This window comes from Heptranchias perlo, chromosome 4 (genome assembly GCF_035084215.1).
Source record: "Heptranchias perlo isolate sHepPer1 chromosome 4, sHepPer1.hap1, whole genome shotgun sequence".
NCBI lineage: Eukaryota > Metazoa > Chordata > Chondrichthyes > Hexanchiformes > Hexanchidae > Heptranchias > Heptranchias perlo.
The window spans coordinates 77,619,787-77,636,211 of record NC_090328.1 but is presented as its reverse complement, the minus strand read 5'-3'; the positions used below and the strand labels follow the sequence as shown (position 1 = coordinate 77,636,211).

The 16,425-nt window shown below is 42.2% G+C and overlaps 1 protein-coding gene across 1 annotated transcript in view; it reads left to right on the top strand.

The window, feature by feature from the left end:
* The first annotated feature begins 1,479 nt into the window (after positions 1–1,479).
* LOC137321042 (fructose-1,6-bisphosphatase isozyme 2-like) overlaps positions 1,480–16,425 on the top strand; it is a 46,737-nt gene continuing 31,791 nt past the window's right edge. Inside the window, exons 1-3 of the mRNA XM_067983183.1 lie at positions 1,480–1,737; positions 13,000–13,162; positions 14,852–14,944. Of these exons, the coding sequence (XP_067839284.1) occupies positions 1,568–1,737; positions 13,000–13,162; positions 14,852–14,944 (426 nt within the window). The 5' untranslated portion in view covers positions 1,480–1,567. The remainder of the gene's footprint in view (positions 1,738–12,999; positions 13,163–14,851; positions 14,945–16,425) is intronic.

Sequence of the window (16,425 nt, the reverse complement as noted above, 5' to 3'; positions counted from 1 at the left end):
AATGCAGAAAAATGCGAAGTGATACATTTCGGTAGGAAGAGTGAGGAGAAGCAATATAAACTAGAGGGCGCAATTCTAAAAGGGGTACAGGAACACAGAGATCTGGGGGTATATGTGCACAAATCATTGAAGGTGGCAGGGCAAGTTGAAAAAGCGGTTAAAAAAGCATACGGGATCCTGGGCTTTATAGAGGCATAGAGTATAAAAGTATGGAAGTCATGATGAACCTTTATAAAACACTGGTTCGACCACAACTGGAGTATTGTGTCCAGTTCTGGGCACCGCACTTTAGGAAAGATGTGAAGGCATTTGAGAGGGTGCTGAAGAGATTTATTAGAATGATCCCAGGGATGAGGGACTTTAGTTATGTGGATAGACTGGAGAAGCTGGGGTTGTTCTCCTTGGAACAGAGAAGGTTCGAGGAGATTTGATAGAGGTATTCAAAATCATGAAGGGTCGAGACAGAGTAGATAGAGAGAAACTGTTCCCATTGGCGGAAGGGTCAAGGACCAGAGGACAGAAATTTAAGGTGATTGGCAAAAGAACCAAAGGTAACATGAGGAAAAACTTTTTTGCACTGCCCGAGGGGGTGGTGGAGGCAGATTCAATCATGGCCTTCAAAAGGGAACTGCAAAAGTACTTGAAAGGAAAAAATTTGCAGGGCTACAGGGATAGGGCGGGGGAGTGGGACTAGCTGGATTGCTCTTGTATAGAGCCAGTGCAGACTTGGCCTCCTTCCTTGCTGTAACCTTTCTATGATTCTAAATGAAGGGCCATGCTTAAGTGACATTGGGAAAATGTTCTCTACTGCTGTATTAGAAATGGAAATGTAACATCAAATCATTTCGGGTTTTTACTTTCACAACATGAGATTGCTTATCACTTACTTGCTCCTGGTCATGTTTCCTTTGCACTTGGTGCATATCACTCACCTAAATGCTATCCCCAGATTTAATTACAGTCAAAAGTTTGCCAGTCTGTCACTGAAGAACTCTGGCATTTTCAGTCAGGGCGGATCCGTTTTATATGCTACAGTTTTCTACTGCACCCATGACCTTTCAAAACAGCATAATATTATTACATTTTGTAGTCTGTTAATGGTCCCACCTTTGGAACAATTATATCTATTGAAACTTTTAGTTTTTAAGCTCAAAGTATCTGATGTCATACAAGTACTAAACCATAGCCAGGCTCACATTAACCCTTCTGTGCTATGATGAAATACAAGTATGTGAGTTACGTACAGCTTGCATGCTTAAATCCTGCTTACTGGGCAGTGGCTAATGGATTTAAATGAAAGATCCTGAATCAAAGTCAAATTTGACAAAAAGTCTAGAACTTTACTCTTTCAACAGTCATTGGGGATGTTGTGGGAGTAATGTCAGCTTAAATAATACGCATACTCTGACCTTTCATAGACTTCAATCTTCTTAGTCACATAGTCCATGCAGCTGTTCCATTTATTTGGCTCACCAACCTGCACTTTAAATAGCCAGTCTGGTCGGGCTACATCCACTTGTAACTTCACTAACTCTGCTACCGTGAAAGAGAAAGGAATTCAGCCACAATGTCAGACCAGTCGCCTTTCGATACTGATGTCCAAACAATGACCCGATTTGTTATGGAACAGGGAAGGAAAGCAAAAGGGACGGGGGAGTTCACTCAGCTCTTGAATTCTCTCCTAACTGCAATCAAGGCCATCTCCTGTGCTGTGAGAAAAGCAGGCCTTGCCCATCTGTGAGTCCATGGCCTTTGGTTAGCTAGTGCTAATACAGTGTACTACAACATTGCATGCAATTTGTTTTATGCAAGATTAGATAGTGGATTTTGCTTAACAAGTAGAAAAGGATTATTTTAACAGGCTTTCTAACATTTTCTCTATTATTCATCACAAAATAGTCTATTTGAAGTTCTTTTTCAAATAAACACCTTGACTATAAATTATTAATGGATAATGTGTATGTTTTAACTGAAATCTGTAGTCCTCTGTATAAAATAGAAACTTTACTTGTGGTCTTATTGGATTTTTTTTTATTCGTTCATGGGATGTGGGCGTCGCTGGCAAGGCCAGCATTTATTGCCCATTCCCAATTGTCCTCGAGAAGGTGGTGGTGAGCCGCCTTCTTGAAGCGCTGCAGTCCGTATGGTGAAGGTTCTCCCACAGTGCTGTTAGGTAGGGAGTTCCAGGATTTTGAGCCAGTGACATTGAAGGAACGGCGATATATTTCCAAGTCAGGATGGTGTGTGACTTGGAGGGGAACGTGCAGATGATGTTGTTCCCATGTGCCTGCTGCCCTTGTCCTTCTAGGTGGTAGAGGTCGCGGGTTTGGGAGGTGCTGTCGAGAAGCCTTGGCGAGTTGCAGCAGTACATCCTGGAGACAGAACACACTGCAACCACGGTGCGCTGGTGGTGAAGGGATTGAATGTTTAGGATAGTGGATGGGTTGCCAATCAAGCGGGCTGCTTTGTCCTGGATGGGGTTGAGCTTCAAGAATGTTGTTGTAGCTGCAGTCATCCAGGCAAGTGGAGAGTATTCCATCACACTCCTGACTTGTGCCTTGTAGATGGTAGAAAGGCTTTGGGGAGTCAGGAGGTGAGTCACTCGCCACAGAATACCCAGCCTCTGACCTGCTCTTACAACTGCAGTATTTATGTGGCTGGTCCGGTTAAGTTTCTGGTCAATGGTGACCCCCAGGATGTTGATGGTGGGGGATTCGGCGATGGTAATGCCGTTGAATGTCAAGGGGAGGTGGTTGGATTCTCTCTTGTTGGAGATGGTCATTGCCTGGCACTTGTCTGGCGCGAATATTACTTGCCACTTATCAGCCCAAGTCTGGATGTTGTCCAGGTCTTGCTGCATGCGGGATGGACTGCTTCATTTTCTGAGGTGTTGCAAATGGAACTCAACACTATGCAATCATCAGCGAACATCCCCATTTCTGACCTTATGATGGAGGGTAGGTCATTGATGAAGCAGCTGAAGATGGTTGGGCCTAGGACACTGCCCTGAGGAACTCCTGCAGCAATGTCCTGGAGCTGAAATGATTGGCCTCCAACAACCACTACCATCTTCCTTTGTGCTAGGTATGACTCCAGCCACTGGAGAGTTTTCCCCTTGATTCCCATTGACTTCAATTTTACTAGGGCTCCTTGGTGCCACACTCGGTCAAATGCTGCCTTGATGTCAAGGGCAGTCACTCTCACCTCACCTCTGGAATTCGGCTCTTCTGTCCATGTTTGGACCAAGGCTGTAATGAGGTCTGGAGCCGAGTGGTCCTGGCGGAACCCAAACTGAACATCGGTGAGCAGGTTATTGGTGAGTAAATGCCGCTTGATAGCACTGTCGATGACACCTTCCATCACTTTGCTGATGATTGGGAGTAGACTGATGGGGTGGTAATTGGCCGGATTGGATTTATCCTACATATATACAGTCCTACCCACCCTGCTGCATTCAACAGGAGCTTAACACAGAAGATCAGGAGTAGAAACCTTGGCTGATTTTCCATCTCCCTTCCCGAGGTCAATTGTCTTGATATTGCGACATCTAAATGTGCAGCACAATGAACCATAATATTTGTCTTCTAATTGTTTCTCAACACTACAAAGTAACAGTGAGCCACATCAGCAACTTTAGTCTTTGGTTCAGACACGGATTAACTGTAAACCTGAAGGCTGGAAAGATTGTGTAGTTTTAGGTTGTTAAGGAGTTTGCAATTAGAAATGATATACAAAGTTCTTATCATTGAAACTTTGACAGGATGTTTATAAATGTCCTATATATTTAAACCTTCGGAATTGTAATAGCAAACCAGAGCCAGTTTCTAATATTCTTTAGGTCATATTAGCAGTACTCTTTGTTTCATTTTATCAAGTAGGTGGTTTGAGGGTGTGTTAGAGGGACATTTGGTTGATCCCAATATTTCTGAACAAAAGTTATTAATTAAAAGTAGCCCTGGTTGTGTTATTATCTCATTTATGTGGACTAAATTCTGTACTATATGTTTATGTGATTACAAACAATTATCACATTGTGTTATTGGCTGCATATATGCTGTACAAATGTGACAAGAAAATAAGAATAGGAGCAGCAGTAGGCCATACAGACCCTCGAGCCTGCTCCACCATTCAATAATATCATGACCTCACCTCCTCTTTCCTGCCCAATCCCATATCCCTTGATTCCCCTAGAGTCCAAAAATCTATCTATCTCAGCCTTGAATATACTCAACGCCTGAGCATCCACAGCCCTCTGGGGTAGAGAATTCCAAAGATTCACAACCCTCTGAGTGAAAAAATTCTTCCTCATCTCAATCTTAAATGGCTGACCCCTTATCCTGAGACTATGCCTCCTAGTTCTAGACTCTCCAGCCAGGGGAAACATCCTCTCAGCATCTACCTTGACAAACCCTCCTAGAATCTTATATGTTTCAATGAGATCACCTCTCATTCTTCTAAACTCCAGAAAGCATAGGCCCATTCTACACAACCTCTCCTCACAGGACAAACCTCTCATCCCAGGAATCAATCTAGTGAACCTTTGTTGCACTGCCTCTAAGGCAAGTATATCCTTTCTTAGATAAGGAGACCAAAACTGTACTCAGAACACTAGCTGAGGTCTCACCAAAGCCCTGTACAATTGTGGTAAGACTTCCTTACTCTTGTACTCCAACCCCTTTGCAATAAAGGCCAACGTGCCATTTGCCTTCCTAATTGCTTGCTGTATCTGCATGCTAACTTTTTCACCATCAAAAACTTTCTCCCCTGACTGCTCTCCCACATGCCTTCCATCCTTGCCTTAGATAATAAATGTATGGAGCTCCTGTCCAAAATTGACAAACTACACCGAAGGGGGCCCTTAAAATGGAAAATTCACTCTTGCTAGGTCACACTACAATGGCAACTCACATTAAAACCAAGGATGAATTTGTCTTTTTTCTGCAAGTAGAACCAATTTACACTTCTATAGCATTCTTTACAAGGAAAATATTCCACAGGGCTTATCAAGAAAAAGATAAACAATAAGCAGGAAAAAAGAATTTACTGCTAAATCTGCCTCTTCTGACCCCTCACACCCAACTTTACCTTTGCTCTGCAGCTTCTCCCTCTAGCCCTCAACAAACTCATTGGGCTCGATATTACTAGGGCGGCGGGTTTGCAGCGGGGGGTTGACTGGGCGCGTGGGTAACGCGCCCGGTGAAATCGGGGTGCTCCGCATGGAATCGCAGGCTAATTGGAGCCACTTACCTGTGCTTCTGGGTTTCCCGCTGGTGCTTACGCACATGCGCGTCGGGCGGACTGCGCATGTGCAGTAAGGTCTGTCAGCTGGAGGAGCCCTATTTAAAGGGGCAGTCCTCCACTGACTGATGCTGCAGGAAATAGGAAAAATTACAGCATGGAGCAGCCCAGGGGGAAGGCTGCTCCCAGGTTTAATGATGCCTCACTCCAGGTATCATTGGATGGGGTGAGGAGGAGGGGGAGGACAGAGATCTTCCCCCCGGCGGGCGGGAGGAAGCGGCCTGCCTCTGCCACCAAGAAGGCCTGGCTCGAGGTGGCAGAGGAGGTCACCAGCACCACCAACATATCGCGCACCTGCATACAGTGCAGGAGGTGCTTTAATCACCTAAGTAGGTCAGCTGAAGTGAGTACACTTAATAATTCCCCTCCCCTCCATCTGCCACATCACTGCCCCCACCCCACATCTCCTTCTGCACTGCCAACACTACTCTATTACATCACCCCTCACACCCACTCAAAGATCATCCTCATCTTACCTGCACATACTCACCTCGCCAGTACTCATCCCGCCACTACCACTTAACCCAATCCTCATACAATCTCATGACTCTATCTTATACTTACCCTCTCATGCATCTCTTTCACAGTCAGCCTCACTCAACATGCCAACACCTGTGCTGCAGCCACAGGGCATGCATCACATATGTGCAGTAGGAAGCGTAAGGCAAACGTGTCGTGAGCATGAAGGGGAGGCACAAGGAAGTTTGAGGGTTTGTCATGGTGTTTACCTATATTTAATTTCTGATCAACTCAAATAACATATTATATTGTCACCACTACTGCCACATCTTTGTGAATCTTGTCTGGTTTGTGCAATAATGCCCTTTCTTGAGGATCACTATGAAGACCCACAACTGATGCCACCCATTGTGTCACTGCAGAGTGGGTGTAGGTGTATTTGCAGGGCTCTTTTGTGCAAACGACTGAGAGACGTCGGCGATGTCCCCGGTGGCACCCTGGAAGGATGCGGAGGAGAAGTTGTTGTGGGCATTGGTGACTTTGACAGCGACACGTAAGAAGATGGTGCTCGGGTCAGCCGGGAGCAGCTCGGCATGAAGGATGTTGCAGATGTCGACGACTACATGTCGAGTGAATCTGAGCCTCCGTGTGCACTGCTGCTCAGAGAGGTCCAGGAAGCTGACCCTAACCCTAACCCTAACCCTAACCCTAACCCCGCCACAAACGCGCCCGATCGCGGTTGCCAAAATCGAGCCCATTGTCTCTATGTTTACTTGCTCATCCACCACCTCCCAACCCAGCTCCTGAATACCCATCTCACTTCTTCCCAACATCATCAACCAGTGTCTATGTTTGGCACTGTCCTTACCGCTTGAAAACTTCTTTTATTACCCAATTCTCATAAGTTCTACTCTTGACCCCTTCACTCTCTCTAACAATCACCCTGTTTCCAATCTACCCTCTAAAATCTTTGAATGCCTCATTGCCATCCCACTTTTCCCACTGAGACCTCCAATCTGGCTTCCACTTTACTGCCCTGATGAAAGTCTGTCTACACCCCTACCTCTTTCTCACCGTTGCTAAAACCTAATCTATGCTTTCATCAACTTTTTCATCATCTCGAGGACCAACTTCTCCGGTGCTCTCCCTCACCTCCACACTCACAAATTCCAGTTTATTCTGAACTCCATGACTTAAGTCTTCTCCTGTACAAAGTTTCACATTCCCTTAACCTCCTTGCTTGCCAAACTCCACTGGCTCCATGTGCCCTAGTGATTTGAATCAAGATCTTTGTCCTCATTTCTAATCCATCCATGGCCTTGCTCTACCCTCTCTGAATGATCCTGTCCAGCAATACTTCCACACTTGGGACCAAATTACTGGCATCCCCATTCATGTTGCTCCACCATCAGTGACTGTTGTTTCAGTCATTATGTCCTTGCCCTCTGAAATTCTCTCTGTCTCTAACCCTCCCTGTCTTCATAAACTTTCTATAAACCCTTGCGTTTGACTGTGCCATTCCTCACCTAAATTCTTCATTTTTCTCTGCTTATAGAATCATAGAAAGGTTACAGCAGGGAAGGAGGCCATTCGGCCCATCAAGTCCATGCCAGCTCTATGCAAGAGCAATCCAGCTAGTCCAACTCCCCCATCGTATCCCCATAGCCCTGCAAATTTTTTCCTTTCAAATACTTATCTAGCTCCCTTTTGAAAGCCACGATTGAATGTGCCTCCACTAACCTCTCTGGCAGTGCATTCCAGATCCTAACCACTCGCTGTGTAAAAAGTTTTTCCTCATGTCACCTTTGATTCTATTGCCAATCACCTTAAATCTATGCCCCCTGGTTCTTGACCCTTCCACCAATTAGAACACTTTCTCTATATCTATCCTGTCTAGACCCTTCATGATTTTAAATACCTCTATCAAATCTCCTCTCAACCTTCTCTGTTCCCAGGAGAACAACCCCAGCCACTCCAGTCTATCCATGTAACTAAAGTTCCTCATCCATGGAATCATTCTAGTAAATCTTTTCTGCACCCTCTCTAAGGCCTTCACATTTTTCCTAAAGTGCGGTGCTCAGAACTGAACACAATACTCCAGTTGTGGTCGAACCAATGTTTTATAAAGGTTCCTCAGGGCTTCCTTGCTTTTGTAATCTATGCCTCTATTTATAAAGCCCAGGATCCCATATGCTTTTTTAACCGCTTTCTCAACCTGCCCTACCACCTTCAACGATTTGTGCACATATACCCCCAGATTTCTCCGTTCCTGTACCCCTTTTATAATTGTGCCCTCTAGTTTATATTGCCTCTCCTCGTTCTTCCTACCGAAATATATCACTTCGCATTTTTCCGCGTTAAATTTCATCTGCCACTTGTCCGCCCATTCCACCAGCCTGTCTATCCTCCTCACTGTTCACTACACTTCCAAGTTTTGTGGCATCTGCAAATTTGGAAATTGTGCCCTGTACACCCAATTCCAAGTCATTAATATATATCATGAAAAGCAGTGGTCCTAGTATCGACCCCTGGGGAACACCACTTTACACCTCCCTCCAATTTGAAAAACAACAATTCAACATGACTCTCCGCTTCCTGTTAATTGGCTAATTTTGTATCCATACTGCTACTGCCCCCTTTATTCCATGCGCTTAAATCTTGATGACAAGCCTATTAGGCGGCACTTTATCAGACATCTTTTGAAAGTCCATATACAGCACATCAATCGCATTGCCCTCATCTACCCTCTTTGTTACCTCATCAAAAAACTGGCTGGCTGGCTTTCCCTAATCAATCCACACTTTTCCAAGTGACTGCTAATTCTGTTCCGGATTATTGTTTCTAAATGTTTCCCCACCACTGACTTTTAACTGACTGGCCTGTAGTTGCTGGGTTTATCCTTACACCCTTTTTTGTGCAAGGGTATAACATTTGCAACTCTCCAGTCCTCTGGCGCCACCCTCATATCTAAGGATGTTTGGAAGATTATAGTCAGTACCGACGCAATTTCCACCCTTACTTCCCTCAGCAAACTAGGATGCATCCCATCCTGACCGGTTGACTTATCTACTTTAAGTACAGCTAGCCTTTCTAGTACCTCCTCTTTATCAATTATTAGCCCATCCAGTATCTCAACTACATCCTCCTTTACTGAGACTATGGCAGCATCTCCTTCCTTGGTAAAGACAGATGCAAAGAACACATTTAGTACCTCAGCCATGCCCTCTACCTCCATGAGTAGATCTCCTTTTTGGTCCCTGATCGGCCCCACCCCTCCTCTTACTACCCATTTACTGTTTACATGCCTATAGAAGACTTTTGGATTCACTTTTATTTTTGCCACCAGTCTATTCTCATACTCTCTCTCTTTGCCCCTCTTATTTCCTTTTTCACTTCCCCTCTGAACTTTCTATATTCAGCCTGGTTCTCACTTGTGTTGTCAACCTGACATCTGTCATATACCTCTTTTTCTTCATCTTACCCTCTATCTCTTTTGTCATCCAGGGAGCTCTGGCTTTAATTGCCCTACCTTTCTCCCTCATCCTCCCTTATTGTTTATCTTTTCTCTTGTTAAACCCTCTGGGATTTTTTCCTTGTAGAGAATGCTATAGAAATGTAAGTTGTTGTTGTAAGCACCTGAACATTCTTCACGCTGGCAGATGTATCTCACAGTTGGTTCTACTCGCAGAAAAAAGACAAATTCATTCTTGGTTTTAATGTGAGTTGCCATTGTAGTGTAACAAAGCAAGAGTGAATTTTCCATTTTAAGGGCCCCACGGTGTAGATTGTCATTTTAATTAGTTTTGTATCAGCTAGATGTTAAATGCAGAAAGTAAAATGTATATAGCCTACACAACGATTAATAACTTATATAGTACTCAGTCTTACAGAACTGTTGTTGAATTGTTATCAAAATTCTGCCAAGTTTAGTCAAGGTTGTTAAGTTTTTGGAAATGATAAAAAAAATACACAGCTGAAATCTTGGTGTTGACCTTATCTTGAATTTACTCCTCTTCTCTGAACTTTGTTGGAGGGATATCAAGTATGTGGGAGTTTTTTACTCTGTCAAAACTTCTAGGGATTTTTGCCAGGTGGTTGAAGTCAGGAATTGGAATCCATGGTGGAAGTTAATTAATTCATCCCTAGTCCTTGTCAACCCGTCTGTTCTTGGGCAACAAATACAAAACTGTCCAAATACAATTATCCTGGGACATGGAAGCAATCAAAATGGTTGTCAAGCTGTCTGTGGTAACATGGTACAGAACTCAAATGTGATTTGTGGAGGTACTGAAGCACCAGGCATTGCAAAATCCTGTTTTTTTTATATCTCTCGACAGTTTAAGAACTGGATCCATTATCCCAAGCAAGCTGCATCCTGACACAACTCTAATTACTCCTTGCTGCACATCATAGATTATTTTACACATCAAAGTATCCAACTGCTGAGATGTTTCCTTTCTTTTTCCCATTCTTTGTCAGTAAGGCTCCCTTCCTTCCCCACCCTTGTTCCCCAACTGGTTCTATTTTCACTGATTCAGCTTCCTGTCTTGTGCATGCTAATGCACATGCACAGAAGACAGGCAGTAGTAATAAGAACATTAAGAAACAAATAATAAACAAAAAGGACAAAACCCAAATAAAATAGATACCAGAAATTAACTGAAAAGTGACAGACAACAAGAATAAAAACAATATATTCATGAAGCAGAGAAGTTGCTGCCATCCAGCAGATGGCAGTGATGCACAATGAAATCACGATGTTTGCAGTTTGTTTTACAACAGAGAAAAATCACCTAATCTGTGAAAAGCGGAGTAAGGTTTCTTTATTCACTGCCCTATGTGATATTGTGCCATACAAACCAGGTTCAATCACTTTCCTCTGCTGAGTTAGTTGATCTCAATAGAAGGATTGCAAAAATTGGCTTCAATTGCCTGGCCTGGGAATCAGCCAGGGTTTCTGAGCACGATGACCATCGACTGACTCCCTGTTAGAAAACATTCATTTGTAGACGTGGAGTAAGGATAGAATCAGGCTCGACTATAATGTACTACGTTCTACCACTGTCTACGTTCACACATGAAGATTGGTCACTTGGGTGAATTACTGCAAGGCAGAAAGCTTCCATTGAATCCCTATGACTCAGCTGACAGAAATGCATCTTTCTACTATATTTGTCAATCAGAGGATACTTAAAGGATATCTTCACTATCTCACTGCATCTGAGGGCCTACAGCTCCACAGCTCTAAGAAAATTGTCAGCTTATTCTTTACAACGTTGAGGTCATTCATGAATAAAGCCTAATTTTAACACTGTAATAGTTAAACAACTTAATTCCAAACCAGTTAAATCTAATTTGCCAAATACCCAATTTGGATTGGGTCCAGATTTTTCTATTCCTTTGCAAAAAAATGACAGCATTCATATACAGAGAGACAAGAGAGCAGATTTTCACTTTTAGCAGTGGCTAAAATGGGTGGTAGCAAATAAGCTGCCTGTTATACACCGCGCTCAATTTGCAGACCTCCCTCTTACTTATTCCACTTCAAGATTCCCTCCTGGTAAATGTAGCCCCCAATGCTGTGCTAAGTCATATGAACTAGGAAGGTCCCAAGTTTGACCCGTAGTTTGTGTTGAGCTAGCTGATTTCAGTCAGGGAGGGCAGTAGGGGAGCTACAATTGGCCACAGCAACCTGGGCTAGGAAGGGGAAAAATCACCTGGCCTTCCTCCTCTGGTTGTTATCGCCGTTAATCTCTGGGCTTGGCTGTAAGGTCCCTATTGTCAAGTAGCTTACCAAAACTCACTCAATGTGCAGGACTCGCATATGAAGAATGACCACTTGGCTGAGATAACCAGATGTTTGCTTGTGCTCATGGAGCCATTCCCCAGCATTAGTCAGTACTTTCAAGAGAGATGGGGATAAAATTTGGAGGAATTAAGTTTCTCTGGCCCAGACCTTGGCCTAAGGTGAATCTGGACTCAGTTGAAGAGTTTTATTGGGCAGCACTCCCTATTCACTAGGTTACTTTCAGCTTAATATCACATGAGAGTTCTTCCTAGGTGATTTCTAACTAACAGTTTTAAAGCATAAAACAATGTAATGACAAAACTCTGATCGTTGAAAAACGTTAAGAGCAAGATTTACGAAACTAGCTGCAAACAATTTTAATACATGAAGTGATATTCATTTTCAAAATGAGATACTTTAGAATAGATCACATTATAAAACAAAAATGAGCAAGCTTCACTCTAAGCAATAACACTTGGCAGGTCTGAGTAATGAGGGGCAAAGAAGAGGCAGTATGTGTACAGATTCCAACTATAACATTAATTTTAGGGCAGTTCAACAGAATGACATCCCCTTTAATGAAATAAGCCTTAAAGTGAATGAGTCAGAATATTAATTTTTAAGCCAGTTTCATATCTGCGAAGTCTCTAGGTATTTTAAACTCCACATACCCACACACAGGATGAATAAAAAATGAAAAGAAACAAAACAATGAAAACGGGGAAACATAAATAAAAGAAATAAGAGAACAAAGGCAAGAAAGAAAAATGAATAAAATAGTTAATATGCTACTAGCAGATCCTCCATGGTGTTGCTCACAGTGACTTGGAGGATATGCTGCTTTATGCAATGTAACTTGACAAAAAGTGCATGAGTACAAGACTTTTAATATAATGTAGATATAGAAAACTCTACAAGTTCACTAACTCCCACTTGCTCAGTACTGTAGAGATATCATACTGCTCTCCCACCCACCAAAGAAATCTCCCTGACCAAAAACTATATTGTTTTAGTACAACAAATTTAACCTGTTCATGTGGAAATTCTATTATAAACCTTTAGTTACTGTTCACAAAGAAACAAAGAAAGCAATCAGCCAAATCCTCATTAAATGATGAAGGCTAACTTTATACAGAACATTCAAATCACCACATTATGACAATCATGAATTGAGTTACCGTGGAGACTGGTGGAAGACTCCCAGCTTGCAAACTTCTTGCCAATTGCACTCTTAAACAAAACTCTGGAAAAGAGAGAGAATGGAGGACTCTCAGTAAACAAGCATTTTGGAGAAAGAGATTTTGAATCATAAATCTTTACTATTTAAAAGGGCTGTGTGGACAGACTACAAAATAGCTTCTAACTAAATTGTTAACATGTAGTGTTATGCTGTATATTTAAGTGGATGTTGCTTGATAAATGCTTAAATATCCATCACGTATTATTTTATTCAGGTGTGGACTTGCAGGGACTGTGAATGTGACTGGTGATGAAGTCAAGAAACTGGATATTCTGTCTAATGATCTCATCATTAATATGCTAAAATCATCCTACAGTACTTGCCTACTAGTGTCAGAGGAGAATAAAAACGCTGTCATTGTGTCGCCTGAAAAGAGGGTGAGTGTATAATGAACGTGGTCAGTGGGTGGCGCTGTAATTGCACGACCTGCAGGCCTTTGCTGGTTCTTTCAATGTCCATGATGATTCCATATAAACATAAATCATGAATTATGGGGTAGATTTTCTGCCGGGGATCTCCTGATCTCCTGCCTAACTTTCAGCAGAAGATCTACCAGGAGCCCTGGGGAAACGTGGTTTCTGGTAGATCCTCCGTTTCTCCGAGGTTACTGCTGAAGCAATGGCAATAGATTGGGAGAACTGCCTCAAGAAATTCTACCCCATGTCTCTTAAGAGCAACTAAATTTGCATGAATCGGGTTAGTAGGGAAGTGAAATGGGTGGGGAAAAAAAATCAACATTTGCCTTATTGTCAATGTTTCATTTCTTTATAATAGTTTGTCTAAACATAAAGGACCATCTTACGACTGTGGTACTGGCGGGCAGCTTCACCCATCAGAGCATGTAGCCTTTCTGGGAGCACACTGTGCCCGATTTTACAACCATTAACTTAAATGGTTGAAAATCATGTGCATAATATGTTTGAATTTCGGATCTGTACTGCCAATGAGTGAGGCTCCTTGCCAAGGTGGAAAATTAACCCTATAAAGTCTAGGGACAAAAATATGAAGCGCTGGAAAAACATAACAAGCATCTGTAAAGCGAAAAGTCAGCTCAGGATTTTGGGTGTAATCCTTCATTAAAACATATAGTCTGGGGTCTCTCTCCTGTATAGCTGTATCTTTGAGATATTTTCTTTAAAAATACAGGTCCGGGATGCAGCACCTTTATTGTGCAGGATGTGTAACTACCAACAACAAATTAAGAAAGGATTGAAGTCACAGTAAACATGCAGAGGCACTGTTGGAGGTGGACATTTTGGTGAAGAAAAGAGATTTACAAAAAAAAAATTTCAAAATGGATTCTAAACTAAATATTTAAATTGAACAGAAGAGTGCCCACAATGGCTCAGTGGGTATGTGCAATGTCCAGTGTGGCATGATCCTCAGATTTGATCCCTGGTTTATGTTGGTTAGCTGATCTCAAGCAGGGCAGTGGGGGGAGGGGGGTCTGTTATTGGCCTCAGTGTCCCCAACATTCTACATGTTTGTATTTGTTGGTCTTTAGATGTAGTTACAGTAATATATTCTTAACGGCATAAACAGAGAAATTTATCCAAAATTTCTAATGTATTCGGGAGAGCCAAGCTCTGTCATGATTACAGTTTTCTGGAGGGACTGTTCATTAACAGTCTAGTGAATTTCCTTCCATTATTGCAAACTAAACATCTGTCGGTAATGGTCTTATAGCTGCATATTTCTGTAATTTTCTGTACTTTCATAGGCATTGCTGAGAAGAGGTAAAATTCCCCATAGCATTTAATATATCATCATCAATAGATTATTAGCTTCATCTGCCGAAAGTGTGAAGCTTCATAGAAAGTTACAATACAGCAATAATTTGCATTTTCTATAGCGGACCTTGTGTACAGGAAAACTTCACAAAGTGCTTAACGTTAGGAAAACAAAGCAATGGACACCAAGCAGGAAGGAAAAGGGAAATATGGGGAGGAATGGGGAGGGGGAAGCAAAGGCATGGTTGAGGAGAATGATTTTGAAGAGGTTTTTAAAAGCATTATATATATGCATAAATATTACAGCCAATTTAATTTATGATTGTTTCTTTCCAGGGTAAATATCTAGTCTGTTTTGATCCATTGGACGGTTCTTCTAACATTGATTGCTTGGTATCTATTGGAACCATTTTTGGTATTTACAAGATGGTAAGTCTTTCCCTTTGTTATAGGAAATTAAATCAGATTCATCAGTGACATGCAGCTAGAACAGAACAGGTTGTTGATGTAATTATAATTGCTTTCATTTTTTTATATATGTATATATTTCTTTGAGTTAGTGTTCTAGTGGACAGTCTGTTCCCAGCCTCCACCAATACCACTCTGTAACTGACTGCCAGGTTGCACACAGGAGTGGCCTGAATTGATTACCTATGACCCTCTCTCCCTCCCGTCCTCTGCCCAACTCCTTTGATGGCTCAGTTGGAAAAGGTTGCGTATAACTGAGAAAGACCAACCAGAAAGTCCCAGATTTAATTCCTGGTTGTATTCTTCTGACCTTCAGTCCAGTTCACACAGGCCACTGTATTATTAATAGATGTATTTTTAAAAGAAATGCTGTGTAGTACAATATATTATAACTGTAGTTTCTGCCTATGTTACAAGAAATTGTTTTTCAAAAATAATGCAGTTCTGAAAGGTTTAGCCAATTGAAATTCAGAGAACAGTCACATGCAACAGTCACAGTGAAGGTGATGTGTGCGGACTCATAAGTAAGGCTGCAGTACAGTAAAAAGCAAGCATTTTTTACAAGGGAAATTCTTTAGGGTACTGTTTGTTTCATAGTTTGACCTTAAAACCTACCTCTTTGATCAAGCTTTTGATCACCTGTCCTAATATCTCCTTATGTGGCTCGGTTTCAAATTTTGTTTGATAATGCACCTGTGAAACATCTTGGGACATTTTATTACATTAAAGGCGCTATATAGATGCAAGTTGTTGTCATTGTGTTATTTCAACTTTTCCAGTTTGAATAAATATTTAGACTTTCACGTGTAATCTATTTTGTGAAGTAGGGAAGTGTGACTTACACATACACTGACATTTTGAGTTCATTGCATATTCACAGGCATAGAGCTCATTCTATTGTTTAGAATCATAGAATCATAGAAGGGTTACAGCACGGAAGGAGGCCATTCGGCCCATCGAGTCCGTGCCGGCTCTCTGCAAGAGCATTCCAGCTAGTCCCACGCCCCTACCCTTTCCCCGTAGCCCTGCAAATTTTTTCCCTTCAAGTACTTGTCCAATTCCCTTTTGAAAGCCATGACTGAATCTGCCTCCACTACCCCCTCAGTCTGTGCATTCCAGATCCTAACCACTCGCTGTGTAAAAAAGTTTTTCCTCATAACACTTTTGGTTGTTTTGCCAATCACCTTAAATCTGTGTCCTTTGGTTCTTGAACCTTCCACCAATGGAAACAGTTTCTATCTACTCTGTCTAGACACTTCATGATTTTGAATACCTCAATCAAATCTTCTATCAACCTTCTCTGCTCTAAGGAGAAAAACCGCAGTTTCTCCAGTCTATCCACGTAACTGAAGTCCTTCATCCCTGGAACCATTCTAGTAAATCTCTTCTGCACCCTCTCCAAGGCCTTCACATACTTCCGAAAGTGCGGTGCCCAGAATTGG